The 18,167-nt window shown below is 43.9% G+C and overlaps 1 protein-coding gene across 1 annotated transcript in view; it reads left to right on the forward strand.

Annotated features, from left to right (window-relative positions):
* The window catches only part of LOC125739853 (polymeric immunoglobulin receptor-like), a 187,209-nt gene that overhangs the window by 95,342 nt on the left and 73,700 nt on the right, over positions 1 to 18,167 (forward strand). Inside the window, exon 6 of the mRNA XM_049010372.1 lies at positions 16,316 to 16,633. Coding sequence (XP_048866329.1) covers positions 16,316 to 16,633 — 318 coding nt within the window. The remainder of the gene's footprint in view (positions 1 to 16,315; positions 16,634 to 18,167) is intronic.

The raw sequence follows: 18,167 nt of genomic DNA on the forward strand, positions 1-18,167 counted from the left end.
CTGTATAGTGTATAGTGGACCGTCACAGTCAAGTAACTCTGTTGTTCAGGAGGTTCAACTATCCGTAGTCAGTGCAAGGCTCTGTGCTTGAGCCAAATAGTTTTAGATGGCTTTGCGCGCTTTGTCATAGAGGTCCGAAATTATAACTTCGTTGAAATGTGTTTGAAATGTGTTCCCCATTAAAGGTGGGAAAAGTTTTGAAATGATTCATTTTGGCCTCATTTTTTACATTATAAATGCCAGGTATTTTAACAGGGTTGTGTAACTTTTATATCCACTGTAAACATGTTAATGAAAATGTCAGCTCTCTGGCGGTGAAACGATGTAAATTACTTCCACAATCAATCTATGGAAATGAAAATTACTGCATGTCACCAGAACATAAAGTAAAATCGTGATGGGAGACTAGTACTTGCACTAAATCACAATATTATAATCAATATGAAGAAACAGGATAAGCAGCTGCAGGACGGATGAATGAATGAATGACCTCTGCTGTATAATCAAATACTCACAGAAATCTGTAGTCACAAATAAGCAGAAAAGGTAGATGTTTAGTGAACAATTTTTTTCCATTACATACAGTATAGAATAAGGTGTGGCCTATTGTGGTTTAGTCACTTCCTGTTTGTAGTGCAGAGGTTAAATGCAGCCTGACAGAATGATTTTACACTTGACTGCCACCATGTGGCAGCAGTATACAGGAATGGTCTTATTCTGTCTCGTGGCTGATGTGTGTATACATTCATATACCCTGATAGCATGGAATTTTGCCTCCAGCTTTGTGTCTTCGATCTAGGCAGGAGCGAATTACATACCAACAACAGTATATTAAATTATGTACAGTATATTACAGTATTTTATAGTAGTATGTACAGTATATTAAAGTATGACAGAATTATATTATGCACTTTTCTTTAGGAACAAAATTGCATAGTTGCATAGTTAAAGTAACAGGAAATCCAGCAGGACTGGGATCTTAAGAGAACTTTGCCAAAAGCTGAAACAAGACTGTAAGAATGATACTGATCCAGCACCAGCACTGACCCCCCCAGCTTCTCAGGACAGGAAGTCAGTCCAGACCAGGTACCACCCCCCAGCCAATAAGCTACCTGCAAGCTGCAGGGTTTATTGTCCTGCAGACAGTTTCCTGCTGATGTAGAGCCCCAGCCACACATGCCACAGCCAGCCATTACTGTAAGTGATGATGTTGGTCAGGTGGGCTGTGCAAAGGCAGCATGACCATAAAGTTTGTGGTCAGTTAGTGAGAAGGAGCGACACCCCATGCAAACCGAACAGATGAGTGCAGAACCTGTATAAACCAAGCGGAGGGGAGGAAGTCGGTTTTTCATTGGATGAAAACAAATGTCTGGGTCACAGACAGAGAAACAGTCACAGTATGGAGAATCATAATCTATAATGAAACGACAGGCTGTGAATTTGGGCATCTGTGTCTGTCGGGGGCTGAGAGAAACACAAACAGCTCTCAGTCTGATAGGACGGCTGATAAGGCCCAGGTGAAGTGAATCAATGTGCTCATCACCTGACTTTGCCCCCCCCAGGACAGCCCCCACCCCTGTCTTACAGTGACACCTTCCTATTAGGCCTCTTGTTTCCTACTGATCCACAGAGATTAAAAGGACCTACTACAGTGGCACTATAGGAAACTGTATAACACATAATAAAGGCTGAACCAAAGGCCTGAGGACAGACCCTCTGTATGCAGCACACAGTGTTTCTGCAGAGTCTCACCCTCACATGCTGTATGACGACATTTCTGCTTCTCAGAATAAGTGTCTGAGAATATTTTCTGCATCATGCTAATGATTTAGCTGCTTTATGCTCATGCATGAGTGAAAAACAAGGACATATTTGCTTCACTTGCATGTATTTTTATTCTCTGAGCTACAATGATTCTGGAGAGGACCTGAGAGGCTCGGAGGGCCAGTGAGGCCGCAGGGTGCTGAGAGAACTGCAGGGCAGGAGCAGGAGGACGGCGTGGCTCCTCTCCTCTCAGCCGCAGCAGGAGTGTCGTCAGGCGGGATAACGTCGATTAGACAAGAGTCTGGGTGACTGATCCAGATAGTGTGTCCCCCATCTCCCTCTGTTGGAAACGGACTCAGCCAGCCCCTCTACTGCAGCCCAGGAGATACTGCTGACTGCACCGGGACTTAGGATAGAGGACAGAGTGTCAAACCAGCCCACCATGGAGACACGGGGCTCTGGAGGGTCAATGTGGGGGTGTCTTCTCCGTAGTGAAGGTGAGCCCAGTATGACCCCCACATGGGTGGGGTGATCCACCCGCCGGGCGACTCCTCAGGGTCCTCGAGGTCGCTCTTCCTCAGTGGGTCGATGAGGGGATTGTCTACCAACCATCACTGTGCGTGAAGCTCAGATACTAGGAGGAGGTCAGGGGAGAGTGTGCAGGTGGAGATGTGAAGCGAAGGAGGTTCCCAGGGATACCTGTTATCTTGCTCATTTGACTTCCTCTGCCGGCCCCTGGAGGATGGGCTCCACCTCTGCGTCTGGTTCCTCAAAAGTTTCTTTGTTCTAGGGAGATTTTTCTTGCCACTGTTGCCTCTGGTTTCCTCACTGGGGGCTTTGGGCAACGATAATGTAAAGTGCCTAGAGACACTGTAATAGGAAAATGCACTGAAGGATTGAATTGTTCAATCATTCCGTCACAACATGCGGGAATCCCGGATAGGTGTTTCGCAAAACAGAGAGGAGGTTTAATTAAACTATTCACACAGGGACTGCAAATTAACACGACTGCAGGGATCAGAATGAGAAGGTTAGGACAAAGAAGGACACGGACTGACAGGAGAAGTGATGTTAATCACCAGACAAGCGATGGTGAGACAAACAGGTGCTTGTATACATAGACTAATGAGGGGCAACAAGCACCAGGTGTAGCCCATCATGGTCACGTGAGGGAGGAGACAGGAGGGTCAGGCAGACATGGCAGGCAGGATGTGACATCACTGTTTTATACCTCGCAGTTTATTTCAGTTTAGTTGTGAAGCTGCAGAAAATGGCTGTGAGTCACATGGCTAACACAGGAAAGTGGGCAAGCTGAAGATTTACGTTTTTTTTTTCTTTGGCTGCAGCTGCAGCTAAGAGCAACTGGACTGCAACAGTGAACTGATGGATCTTGAGGCCTTACTGTCAGGAGCCCATGTCTTCTGTTGGTCTTGCTGTGGTTCCTCAAAGTCCCTCTGTGTCTTTAGCTCATCATGATATTAGATATCTGACTGATACACCTGCTATCTCAGCACTCCTGAGTGTTGGCTTTGAATGTGACCATGACTGTGTCTCTCTGCAGTTTGCAGGCTTCCTCTGATCCTTCCTCTGATCACTGATATCACTAACCCAGTGGCGTAATGGATAAGGCATCAGCCTCCGGAGCTGGGGATTGTGGGTTCGAGTCCCATCTGGGTTATTGGGGGCAGCGTGTGGCTCTGTGGGCTAAGCTTATGTGCCTGTAATCAGAAAGTTGCAGGTTCAAACCCAGCCTCAGCCTGTAGGTCCTTGAGCGAGGCCCTTAACCCCCAGCTCCCTGGGCGCCGCTATGGGTGGCAGCCCTTCGCAGGCAACTTCCTCTATGAAAAAAGAGCAAGTTGTGGGAGGCGTAAAGACAATTTCCCTACGGGGATCAATAAAGTATCGATTATTATTATTATCACATGGCATTTCTCCACCTTCCAGTGCCCTGCGATGGACTGACGTGCTGTTGAAGGTTTACCTCACTTTACACTCTGTGCTTCCAGCATTAGAATCCAGATAATTATACTAATAATAAATATGATAAACAGAGAAATTCATGGTCTTCTTTATTCATGCAGATTTTTTATTTTGTGAATTGAGTCTGTGCATTGATAGTTGATTTAATTCTCTACACACTAATAATAATGGTCTGACTTTCTGAAGGGCTAAACATTCAGCCTTGTGGTTTTCTCACTTCCTCTTTAAAATGTCCACTCCACCTTCGCTCTGTTTGCTGTGTGTAAGAATAGAAACGACAGAGACAGTGAAGGTACAGAGGATGAGGAAGTGAGTGTCAGTTCCCACAGATCTGGGCTCAGTGACACACACGTATGGATCCTCTGATGCTCCTGTTTCTTCTCATTGCTGGACTCACAGGTGAGTGTCACTCATTACAGTGAACTGAGTAGAGATCTCTCTCCTGCTCCTCACACACTGTCAGATACAGTATGGAGATCAGGATGGAGATCTGGTCAGGAGAAATCGCAAAATGTCAATTCTGCAAAGATTCATCTGCTTTACATAACATTGTCTCTGAAATTGTGAATATTTTTTGGATTCCTATGGTTGTATTCATGGGCGTCGTTAGGCCAGATCAGTCAGGGCTGTAGCTCTGAGTATTTTACCCCCGATGCCAATCTTCCTTCAAAAGAGAAAAAAGTCAAACCCCTGGTAACTTGACCCAGTCCCTGATCTTTTCAGTAGCTGGAAACTCCCCTGGGTGTTTGTATCAAAACATTTGCAATTGCTATGGTAATATTTGCATGTAACAGGTTATTGATAATATAAATTTAATAACTAAGTATTCATTGAAATACTGCCATGTGTTTCTTTAGTAACCAAACAGTACAAAGACTGTTAGTGCAGATAAAATGCCCTTGTCTTCTGCATGCTTTGATGTTCTGTGTTGTGTACGATTATCTTACTGGGGTCATTTCAGCAGCACAGGTGTTTATGTGAGCAGACAGCCGGGATGCCATCAGTCATTTCTGTGTGTACAGTCAGAGGGGTCTAAACACCCAGCTTCACGTGCTACTGCAGCAGGTCTCTGTTTATCAGGGCTCAAGATCAGCCTCAATTAAGCCCTGTTCATACTTCCCTTTTCCGTGTGGCTTTGCTCTATTTTGGTTGGTCTATGAAAGTCAGTGCTGCCACCTACTGGAAAGATCTAGTCCATTATCTTGCACAAGCGCAGTCGACATGCAACAATGTGCATGATCTCCACCAAACAAAAAATCTGGGATAAACATGCATCATCAACAGATATCTGGCGTAATCCCTTGATATCGAAATTTATGTCACCTCACCCTGTGTGATACTGAAAGAATAAATTGGTCTTCAGGGGTGGAGATTAGACCTGCTTGTCTTTCACTCTGCAGCAGGTTTGCAGAGCTAGTTAAGCTCTAGCTGTTAGACACTGGGGGCAGCGTGGGGGCCTCACACCTCCAGGCTTGTGGTTTTGGTATCTGGCCCAGCTCTCTGTGTAGAGGTTGCATGTTATTCCTGTATATATACTGGTTTCCTATGACGTCTCTGGTTTCATATCTAAAGTCACATGTTCTAAGTGAAGTGGTGCCTCTAAAAGTGCCCATAGTGACTGTGTGTGAGTGTTTGCCCTGTGACAGACTGGCATCCTGTCCTGGATTTTCCTCTGCCTTGTGCCCTGTGCTGCCTTATATCAGCTCAATGCTCCTTGTACGTTACTGACTCTGTACTGGATAATTATGTAGAAAATGAATGAATGAATGAATGATCTAAAATATGTGTAGACCTTTATTAATTGTTATTTGCACACATTTATTAATCGCCAATATCACATTGCATGAGTACGAGTTGGAATCTAATTCTTGCCTTCCCCCATCTTGCTCTCCATAGCTCAGGGCTGATGGCACAGGGGCAGCCGATGTGTGGCCCCCTGGAGCTGGGGGTTATGGGCCTTGGTCAAGGACCCACAGACATGTGACTATTCTGCCGAGGCTGGGGTTCGAACTGGCGACCTTCAGATCCCGTTTGCAGTTTATGTATCTTGCTGCTGTATGAAAAATTTCCCCCCAGGATCAATTAAGTTCATCTGATCATATATTATTATATGATTCCCCAGATGATGTAGACTTACAGCAAAAGGGTCACGGGATTTGAAACTATCATGTGATATCAGGTACAACATGCAGGTCTGTGCAATACGGACTGTGTCAGTTTTAGATAGAACTGGCTTTCATAATATAACTTTCATTAATCCACAGATTTGATTTTTACATATTTTCTGCATAATCTGGTTAAAATTGAGGGGTTTAGCGTTACCCCTGACAACTTCCATCCATTGCATGGATATACACTGACCACTGCTGCAGCAAAGTGCATCACGGGACCCAAACCACAGCGACCACAAGCTGGTCTCAGCCCTGGAGCCTCATAGGATATTTCACAGCGTCACAAATTTTGACTTTAGATGTTTGCATCTGTGGAGTTTGTGAATTATAACAATAAATGTATCACAAGGGTATTTCTTTGCAGTTCTGCATGTCTATCAATTGTCTGTTAATATTTATTTGGGTGCTGTTTGTCATTCTTTGTATACTATGTCTGAACAAGTGAGATTTCCAATGCAGTTGTAGAATAATTAATATATTATCCATTCTATTGCTCTTGGCATCAATGGATGTTATCGCTATCAATGCATAAAAAGCCTGCTTGAATTCGAACCTGACATTATATACATTTTTTTGGTTTGTCACCTGATTTTCATGCATAACTTACAGTTTACCAGAGAAATGTCTTGGATTTATCTAAGATGATATTTGATATTTCATGACTAATGAAAATATTGTCAGTCTAATGGAGAAATAGCTTTTACTACCTTGAGTACTTTCAAGAAAAGCACAGGCTGAAATTACAGTTCATAGCCACACGAGGGCAGCAAAGCTATGGACACTGTGTGTCAACGTAGTAAATGAGAATGTGAGCCCTCTGGTGGTGAAACAGTATAAATACTTTTGCAGTCAGTCTATGAAAATGAAAGGTACTGTAGATCATTGTATGCGGGCGCTGGGGAACGTAAAATAAAATAGTGACTAGAGACAAGTACCCGCTCTCGATCACAGTTGCATGTTTAAGGTAAACATACAGACAACAGGGACTTTTCAATAGATTACGAATAACATTCGTAATAGATTTATATGTTTAAATTCAAATTGCTCCTTGATGACTGGTGCCCTGACCAGGATAAACAGCTGGATGATGAATGAATGAATGAATGAATGAATGAATGAACCCTGCTGTAAAATCAAATACTCTCAGTATTCCGTAATCACAAATAGGCCAAACAGATAGATGTTTATTGAATGTTTTTTTTTTTTGATTACATACAGAAAAATGGATGATCTATTATGGTTTAAACACTTCCTGTTTGTAGTGCAGAGGTTAAATGTAGCCTAACCAACCAACCAGTTGAGTATAAAGAGTCACAGTTACAGAGTACGCAATTGGTTGGTTGAAACTAAATCTTGGTCTGGATTTGTACTCTCTGGATCTGAAATCTCCACCTTTGGATGTAGGTATACATAGTTAAAGTAAAAACATAGTTAAAGTAACAGGTAATCCAACAGAATTGGGATCCTAAGAGAAATTTGCCAAAGGCTGCATCAAGACTGTAAGAATGACACTGACCCCCCACGTTGACAGGAAGTCAGCCCAGGCGAGGTCTTGACCCCCAGCCAATAGGCCGCCTAGTAGCTGATGGTACAGCACTGGGTGATCTGGGTGTTGGGGGTGGGGCAGTATGGTCAGAACAGAGGGGGAAGTACCTCCCCAGGAAGCAGAAGTGGAGAGTGAGGACAGCTCACTTAATTATCAGTCACACTATCTCAGTGCTGCTATACTGTATGCAAATCACGGCAATTTTATTGTCTTGCAGACAGTTTCCTGCTGATGTAGAGCCCCAGTCACACATGCCACAGCCAGCCATTACTGTAAATGATGATGTTGGTCAGGTGGGCTGTGCAAAGGCAGCATGACCATAAAGTTTGTGGTCAGTTGGTGAGAAGGGGCGACACCCCATGTAAACGGAACAGATGAGTGCAGAACCTGTATAAACCAAGCGGAGGGGAGGAAGTCGGTTTTTTATTGGATTTAAGGAGTCCTGGGTCACAGACAGAGAAACAGTGACAGTATGGAGAATCATAATCTATAATGAAATGACCGGGTGTGAATTTGAGCATCTGTGTCTGCGTGTGTCTGTCAGGGACTGAGAGAAACACAAAGCGTTCAATCTGAGTGGACTGCTGATAAGGTCCAGATGAAGTGAATCCATGTGCTCATCATCTGACTTTGCCCCCCCAGGACAGCCCCCACCCCTGTCTTACAGTGACACCTTCCTATTAGGCCTCTTGTTTTCTACTGATCCACAGATATTAAAAGGACCTACTGAAGTGATACTTAAACTGTATAAAACATAGTAAAGACTGAACCAAAGGCCTGAGGACAGACCCTCTGTATACAGCACACAGTGTTTATACAGAGTCTCACACTCACATGCTGTATGACGACATTTCTGCTGTTCAGAATAAGTGTGTCTGAGAATATTTTCTATATCATGCTAATGATTTAGGTGCTTTATGCTCATGCACAAGAGAAAAGTGAGGGAGTTAAGAACCGTTAGTGCAGATAAAATGCCCTTGTCTTCTGCATGCTTTGATGTTCTGTGTTGTGTACGATTATCTTACTGGGGTAATTTCAGCAGCACAGGTGGTTATGTGAGCAGACAGCCGGGATGCCTTCAGTCATTTCTGTGTGTACAGTCAGAGGGGTCTAAACACCCAGCTTCATGTGCTACTGCAGCAGGTCTCTGTTTATCAGGGCTCAAGATCAGCCTCAATTAAGCCCCATTCATTCTTCCCTTTTCCTTGCGTGTTTGCAGCAGCTTGTTTCCATGCTACATTTACCTGTTGCTGCAGATGGTCGTCGCTGGTGCCTGCATGCAGTAGTGATATTCTGTCAGACCAGAAGAGTAGGGATGCATCGCAACACACACAAGTCCAAGCAGTGTAGTGAAAAGGTTGCATTTTTTCACGTGGGCGGCCACTGCAGGTTCCCATCCAGTCTGTAGCTAAACATCTGAACAGGATCAAAGTGAACAAAGCCGAAGTTGCAGACGGAAAATGTGGAAGGAAATAAAGATACTGAGTGTTTTGTTTCAAACTCTATTTCAACTGTCCATAAACTGTGAGGTTGTTCCTGATCTCTGGAAGGACTCTACCATCATTCCAATCCCAAAGGTCTGCAGACCTAAAACACTGGACGACCTTCTGCCTATAGCATTAGCATCATTAGCAATGAAAACTCTTGATAAAACTATTAAAGCAGAAATCCTGAACCTAATTGCACCAGTTTTTGACCCCCTGCAGTTCGCAGCCAGGAGAGGTGCTGATGATGCAAAGTTGTTTATTTTGAATGCTCTGCATGCACATTTAGAGCAAACAAATACATAAGCAGGGTGGCATGGTGGTGCAGTGGTTAGCACTGTTGCCTCACACCTCTGGGACCCAGGTTCAAGTCTCTGTCTAGGTTACATGTGTGTGGAGTTTGCATGTTCTCCTCATGTCATCGTGGGGTTTCCTCTGGGTACTCTGGTCTCTCCCCCCCACAGTCCAAAAACATGCTGAGGCTAATTGGAGTTAGGCGTCATACTTTTAGTACATACATACGTACGCACGGAAGGGGGGTCTAAAAATTTGACCGGATTTTGCGTATGTGTGCTTATGCTGGAGGGGGTGAATCAACTTGAGAAATTTCAAAATTAAGTGTTTCGTTCGCGAAACCTGACCTGCTGGAGTGCATTCCATACGTGCATATAACTCAAAACGTCTTTAGTTCATCTCCCGATCATCAGCCATTTTTGAAGGTCACAGTGCACTGAAATGTCGGCCGACCAAAAACCTTCTTTGAATCCATTACATGAATATGTATATGGGTAGTAATCTCTTAATTTCAGTACATAGCCTAATTTACAGTTCGGACTTCCAATTTGGGTTCTAAAGCCGTGATCAAATGGTGAAATACGCCATCTTATGTATTTGACGTTTAGTTCAATATTGGCCTCTGCACAGAGTAAACAGTTTTTTTAGCGAATGTTCAGGAGTTTTCATAGAATTTCAAATTTTCAAGCTCCATTATGGCACGTTAACTGTCCTGCGTCTGCCATGCTTATGTCGACTTTTGAGGAATACGCTAGTCCTTATAGCTTATTCCTCCAAGTGCCGACTGAAATACTACATGTATAAGAATTGAAGAAGTCTTATTTGTTGCATTTCGTTTCATTTGAATGTGATTTTATTACAGTAAATCTCATGACATAATTCTTTTGTTATTCCTAAAGTTAACAGGAACGTTTGTAGCTCCAAAAAGCAGTGCATAAGTCGACTCATGCGTACGTACGCGGGGGGGTGGGGGTCAACTACCCAGCGTATGTGTGCGTGCAGGGGGGGGCGGAGGGGGGTCCAAAAAATCGGTAAAATGTGCGTACGTGCTAAAATTATGGCCCCCTACTCAATTGCCCATAGGTGTGTTTGTGTGAGTGAATGGTGTGTGAGTGTGCCCTGCGATGGGCTGGCCCCCATCCTGGGTTGTTCCCTGCCTCGTGCCCATAGCTTCCGGGATAGACTCCGGACCCCCCGCAACCCAGTAGGATAAGCGGTTTGGAAAATGGATGGAAATACATACGCGGGATTACCTTTTGTTGATTTTCCATCACCATCAGTCTTTCCATCAGCCTTTAACACAATTGTTCCGTTACTTGAAATACATATTGTGTAAAGTTTAAATCCGTTTAATATTTCCTCGTAACTTGCTGAGTCCCTTTAAGTGTTCGCATACTTGCCTGCATATTCACCACGTAACCACACTTGCGTATTAGAGCTAGTAGTGGAATGAGCTGCACACAAATACTGTTAAATCTGCTCTTACTACAGCGTCTGCAAACATCTTGCGCCTTCAGTAGCATCGTGGGTATGTATTGTGTTATTTTTATCTGCGAGCACCCATCCTTGTTTTGATGTTTGATACTGTAGCACTATATTTTTGGTTAAACGACTGTAGCAGGAGAAGGAAACGAGGTGTGTGCCTAATTAAGTTCTGGAGGGGAGTGGCCAATCGGAGAGGGCGCTCAGACTATAAGGGTTACCCTGGCACCAATGTTCTAGGCTCCTTGTCGGCGGTCACCTTAATTGCCGGATCTCCTGTTCGTCTGCGGACATCTTACCTTGGTGTGTTCAGCCCGGTACGGTGAATATTACAAGCTGCAGTAGAACGGTTGACGTTGGGGCTAATACGGCTGGGTTTTGAGTCCTTACCTTTTATTATTACAGGGTCCCGTGTGTTGTGGCGTGGGGTTGACAGCTGCTTCACCTCGCGTGGAACTACTGCTGCTCTGCCTAGCGGCGACTGCGCCCTGCTCTGCCTAGCGGCGGCTCAGCTTCACGTTGCCTTATTGCTGCTGTCTAGTGACGTTTGCACCTTTTCGCGCTTTGCGCTTCCGGTTTGTCCATACTCTGTCTAGCCTATAGCAGGGTGAGTCGCAAGCGGGTCCATAGCTGGGGGCAGGGGGGTGTGCGTGCCCACATGAGTGCGAGCGGGGGTTGGAGAGTCTGACTGGTCCCCCGCTTCCTAAGGGTTTGTGTTTTGTTTTGATTGTATTATGTTTGTTTTGTTGATACATTTGTTCTGTTTTAAATGGGATTTTTATTGTGTATTAATGTAATGGTTTTGTATTTTATTTGTTTCTTTTAGACTGCAGTGTTTTCTTTGGGTTTTGCGTGATTTTGTTTGGTTTGCGGTTACGTCTTGTTTTTCCCTCCTCGCTTGTGCCCGCCCGACTCTGGCTGTTCTAGGTCCCGGCACCCAGCCTTAGATCGGCAGGAAGTGGCTGCTGGTACGCGGCGGTGCTCCAAGCTTATGGTGCTGGGATCGACTGATTACTCTTTTTATGGTTTTATTGTGTAATAAAAGTGTGTGTGTTTGGAACAACGTCTCTCCGCTGTTTCTGGTGAACGGACCAGTGTGCCTTTGCCCGGGGATAGGGCGATTTTAACTTTCTCTGGGTGTAATACCTGGGGTGGCGTAGTCGGACTAACGTGTGGCTATTGGTACCATTGTTTGGTACTATTTGGCAGTATTTCTCTCACCACCACTCGCCACACATATATTTGCAGTAAAGAACAGAGCGATAAACTTATATTTGTATATTGCACTGTTTAGGTATGTATATGAAACGCAAACTCGCCTGTAAGTAAATGGTAGCGTCTTGTACTTTCAGTTTTACACTTTCCCTGCTCAGTAAACCTGTGTACAAAGGAACACGCTGTCTTCAGAGTCTTGATGTGGGAAAGAGTTCGCTGGCTGTCTAGTCATGTACAGGACGTGTAATGAGGGCAGCACAACAGTACAACCTCACATACTTGTCAGACAGCTTATATCTTGTTTTTATTTGGATCGTCAGCTCATGAGATGGATTATCAGTTTCCTCTCTAACAGAACTCAGACAGTAGTTATATATGACTGCACATCTGAATACATCTCTGCCTCCACTGGCTCACTGCAGAGTTGTGTACTTTCTCCTTTACTTTTTACTCTGCATACTGCTGATAACAGTGTCATCATGCCTCTTCTCAGTTGGTCAGATCATTCATACGAACCCATAATACAAGAATCTGTAGACTGGTGTGATAAATCCTTTCTGGATTGAAATGTGTCCAAATCAAAAGATATGATCCTCTCACTAAACCACATTCACATCCCGCAACAGCAATTCATGGCACTAATGTTAGAGTTGCCCAGACCTACAAATACTTGGGTACTGTGTTTGATAACAGACTGAGATTTAGTGACAATACAGAGATCACTGTGGAAAAGTCCAGCAGTGACTGTATTTCCTACGTAAATTAAACCCCTTTGGAGTAGATCAAAGACTACAAACAATGTTTTATTCTTCTTTTATTGAAAGTATTTTAATGTTTTTATTTATTTGCTGGTTTAAATCTGTTAAATAGACAACAATCAACTACATGGCGTTGTTAACCTTTATTGGACAAACACATAGATCTCTAGTGCAGTTTAATTCTGAACAAGTCCTTAAAAGCCATGTAAGGTTATCAATGACCCCACCCATGTCCTATATGGTGACTTTCATATGTTGCCATCAGGAATGTGATTCAGACCCCATGTATGTAAAACAAATAGGAGGAAGTTTGTGTTTGTTCCAGAAGCCATCAGACTGGTGAACAGTAACAGTGCAGGTGATGGTCAGTGTAGCTTGTAAAGTTGCACTTTAACTAAACTTAATGTCACATGCTTGTCTACATAACTATGTATGCATGTATTTTTATTTTAGTGAGGCTGCTTTTGAATTGAATTTTACAAACAGTTTTAAAGTTGTTAGTAGGGGCTTGGGCAGTGTAGTATTGTTTTTGAAAATACCATATACTGTGGTATAATGTTTGGACAGTAAAAATGATCTGGACAGTAAAAATGTAAAAAATAGATTAGCGGATACCTGCACATCTCCTGCAACAATTCTTCTTCTTCTGCTATTTCCTGGTTGACCTCTGCTTTGTAAAAGTCAGGGCTGCCACGTACTGGAAACATCTAGTCAATCCCCGGCAGATAAAAAAAATAAATCTGGGCTACACGCACCTGATGATGAAATTTACGTCACCTCACCAGATCTTACATCACCTGCAGAAAAGGAAAGTATGAATTGGCCTTCAGATTTGTATTTTATTCTACAGCAGGTTTGGAGAAGTAATTAAGCTCTAGCTGGGCAGCATGGGGGCTTCACACCTCCAGGCTTGTGGTTCCAGTATCTGGCCCAGCTCTCTGTGGGGAGTTTGCATGGTCTCCCTGTATCTGCACTGGTTTCCTATGAGCTCTCTGGTTTTATATTCAATAATACATAGTCCAGGTGAATTGATGCCTGTAAAAGTGCCCATAGTGACTGTATGTGAGTGTTTGCCCTGTGATAGACTGGCATCCCGTCCTAGGTGTTCCCCTGCCTTTGTGACAGACTGGCATCCTGTCCTGGGTCTTCCCCTGCCTTTGTGACAGACTGGCATCCTGTCCTGGGTGTTCCCCTGCCTTTGTGACAGACTGGCATCCTGTCCTGGGTGTTCCCCTGCCTTTGTGACAGACTGGCATCCTGTCCTGGGTGTTCCCCTGCCTTTGTGACAGACTGGCATCCTGTCCTGGGTGTTCCCCTGCCTTTGTGACAGACTGGCACCCTGTCCTGGGTGTTCCCCTGCCTTTGTGATAGACTGGCATCCTGTCCTGGGTGTTCCCCTGCCTTTGTGACAGACTGCCATCCTGTCCTGGGTGTTCCCCTGCCTTTGTGACAGACTGGCATCCTGTCCTGGGTGTTCCCCTGCCTTTGTGACAGACTGGCATCCTGTCCTGGGTGTTACCCTGCCTTGTGCCCTGTGCTGCCTCAGATCAGCTCCATGCTCCCTGTACTGTACTGACCCTGTGGAAGATGTGGAAGAAAGGACCTGGTTTGCTCTCTGGCCCTAAAACAGGGCTACCCAAATGGCAAATTCTGGACTGAAACACAATTCAGTCCAGTCACCCCCCCCAGCCCTGGTCAGTAAATGATGTGGACCTTGGCTATGTGCCCCTGATGGGGATGATAGCTGAGTGACCCTCCCCTAGAACACACCTGCTTTGTTTTCCTGTGTCTTTCCCTTGTTCTTATGCAAAATGACAGTCTTGCTGTTTCCTCACTGTCCTCTTAAACCCATTTCTCTGTGCCATGACTCCTAGTACAATTGTTACACACACCGATAATATATAATATTAACCAGAGAGACTGTGATGCTGAAAATGTGAATTCAGTTGGTTGTTTTCCCCACAGGTGCTGACAGTGTGTCCTCAGTGATTCGGGTGACTGTACAGAGAGGAGGATCTGTCACCATCCCATGTTTCTATGACAACATATATCAGCAACATGTGAAATACTGGTGCAGAGGGAGTGACTGGAGCTCATGTACTCCCATAGTACGCACTGACTCTCCAAAGAAAAGTGGTGAAGTGTCAATCAGAGATGATCCTGAGCAGCAAGTTTTCACTGTGACCATCAACAATCTTAAAGCTGGGGACTCTGGTTCCTACTGGTGTGGTGTGGAGATCAGCGGAGGTCCAGCTGTGGGAACACGGGTTTCCCTGTCAGTCATTGGGGGTAAGATGTCTGTACTGCAGACTGTAGCCAATGAGATGCACAGTATATAACATGTCATTCAGGTAGAAAGGAAGGACATTAACACAAAAATTCAATTGAAAATATTTTGATATACAAGAGGCACCTAATTTTACTTTTGATCAATACCATGAATGAGACCTGGGAGAAGTAACAGTGTCAGTTTAAATGGGCTACTTCAGGGGGTTAAATATGATAAGTAATATGCTAAGATGTGTCCTTTAGTGAAAATTGATTTTAAATAAATTTAATAGAAACAGATTAATATATAAATTAACATACAGCAAAGAAGCATCTGTTCAGCTCTGTTACTGATGTTTGGCCAATATATATAAATTTGAACAAGTGTATTCCAGCAAAGGAGGATTTTGTGAACTAATCTTATTCTAAACAATAAGTTAATAATTTATTGCACTTTTATCTTGGCAAATATAGTGGCAGGAAATTAATACAACAAATTTAAATAATCTACAGAATGACATAATGTGACCTGCAGTGGGCTGGTGCTGACCTTTTATTAATATGTGTATAAATGGTGTAAGAGGGAGTGAGAGTTAATCAGCTGGGTAATTTTCATACTGTCCCTGCAGGTGTGTCCAGACTGAACACGGTGACTGTACAGAGAGGAGGATCTGTCACCATCCCATGTTCCTATGACAACATGTATCAACAACATGAGAAATACTGGTGCAATGGGAGTGACTGGAGTTCATGTACTCCCATAGTGCGCAGTAACTCTCAAAAGAAAAGTGGTGAAGTGTCAATCAGAGATGATCCTGACCAGCAAGTCTTCAATGTGACCATGAACAAGCTGACAATTGTGGACTCTGGTTACTACTGGTGTGGTGTGGGGATCAGCGGAGGTTCAGCTGTTGGAACACGGGTTTACCTGTCAGTCATTGAGGGTAAGATGTCTGTACTGCAGACTGTAGCCAGTGAGATGCACAGTATGTAACATGTCATTCAGACAAAAAAGAAGGACATTAAAACAAATAGAGGAGAAAATATTTAAAAAAATAGTTGAAATGAAAAATTTACATAAACTTCAGAAAAAGACACAAAAACTTTTTTTCTCACTGCCGGACATTTAATCAGAGTAAATCTGTTTTAGGTCAGTTAGGATCAGCAGTTTTTTTTGTATTTGTTAAATGTCTGAATAAAGAGAGAATTTTATTTTTTATCCTTTTGTCCTTTGCTTTAGCTTTACATGGGTATGAAATATATGTGTATAATATTAACATATCTGGCTCATATTCATGACTATTTTATTGTTATGTAAATATCACAGTGTTTGTTCCTAATCTGTGTGTTCAGGTTCCCCAGGGCTGTCAGTGGACAAACAGGAGGTGACGGGTGTGGAAGGAGACAGTGTCACTGTTCAGTGTCGCTATACAGACAGTTACAGTCAGAAGCGGTGGTGTAAGGTCAGGCGCTCCTGTGTATCAAGGTCTTGGGGTTTGGATGGGAGGCCTGTCCTGATCACGGATGACAGAGAAAATAACGTCTTCAGTGTGACAATGAGGGGACTGGAGAGGAAGGACACAGGCTGGTATTGGTGTGATACTGGAAACGTGCAGATCCCAGTTCATATTACTGTCAGTCTGAGAACTACAACCACAACCAGCACTGAAAGTAAGTATTAACCTAAAATCTGATTGTGAATCATTTATGCTTAAATTTGCTTAGATAAATACTAAATGAGCCCAACAGCCTTACTCATGAAGGGGGTCTGTGTGTTTTGCTGGATAAATTGGTGGTGGAGGGGTTGTTTTCCAGGGAATAACCAGGGCAGATCCAACCACTGTCTGACACCCAATCAGCACAAGGCTCTATATTATACAGCTCTGGAAAAAATTAAGATATCACTCCTATATTTTTAAACCGATCAGCTTCTTAAAATCCTGGTTTAATCCTGTATCTGCTGGCAGAAGGTTACACTGCACAGCAGGCTGCTTCCAGGCTCAAAGTTACTAAGACAGCAGTAACAAGAACAAAACAAAGCAGGAGACACTGGGAACATCCAGAAACTACAGTATCCATGTAGAGGGTAGAAGCAGCTTTTTAATGCCAGAGACGACTGTCAGCTTATACAGCTGTGACTCATAAATCAGAGGATGACCTCATGTGACCTTAAAGAACATTAAATGGTGTGAAGTGCAAGGAATAAAGCAAGTAAGAGGCTTTTCATCAATGAGAAACAGGGAAGAGACAGGTTGGAGTTTACCAGAAAAAGTACATTATACAGAGACACTTTCCCATAAACTGAGAAATAAGTGAAACCAAATGTGAAAAGGGAAGAAGGATTTAGACACTGGAGATGCCAGTTTATACATGGAGATCTCAGCAGGGAGCCGATTAGAACACATATGTGGATGTTAACCATGTCAACCACACTGACCGTGCTTGAGGTGTTTGAGGATCCACAATCATAACCTTAGTCCCATTCGCCAGGTTGGCTGCGTCCATCTACCATTTCTGTTTGTTCTGGAGGGTTAGCAGGTCATCCCTGGTCTGGAGGGTTAGCAGGTCATCCCTGATGAAGCTCCTCCAGAGCTGGTCAGCAAGTACCTGGCTCCATCTCCTTCGGCTGAGTCGCTCTGATGTGGGGTAGATCACCTGAGGAAGGGCTGAATTTGGCCGCCCCATCAGGAGAGTATTGGGTGAGATGGGATCAGGATCAGCTACATCCAAGGACACTTAATCCCTTCTTCCTTAGCTAGTACAGTCCGCAGTATGTGGGCCTAAGGTGCTGTACAAGGCTGCCTTCACTGAGCAGGTGGAGCACTAGGTGGATTAATGTGGGAAGTGATTTTCTGGGCTGCCAGTTGCTCCTTTATAGAGGATCCTAAAGCATTAAGAGCCTCTCAGCTCAGTACTACAGTGGCTCCCTTAAACTTCGTGCCCTGGCTTCCCTCTCCATGCAGTACAGTTACATAATGACGAGGAATGAGTCTGTGTCAAGGCTAAGCATGAGATCTATAGGTACAACACTCTTGTAGTGAGACACTTATACTTCTCCTGTCTCCTTCCGATCTTCACTAAGAAAGGACCAAATCAGTCCATACCTGTGGAGTAAAATGCTGAACAATGCAGTCTCAAACTAGAGGGGGGCAAATCAGCCATCTGAGGGATTTACCACGGTGTCTGTGACACGACATACATCCAA

This window comes from Brienomyrus brachyistius, chromosome 4 (genome assembly GCF_023856365.1).
Source record: "Brienomyrus brachyistius isolate T26 chromosome 4, BBRACH_0.4, whole genome shotgun sequence".
NCBI lineage: Eukaryota > Metazoa > Chordata > Actinopteri > Osteoglossiformes > Mormyridae > Brienomyrus > Brienomyrus brachyistius.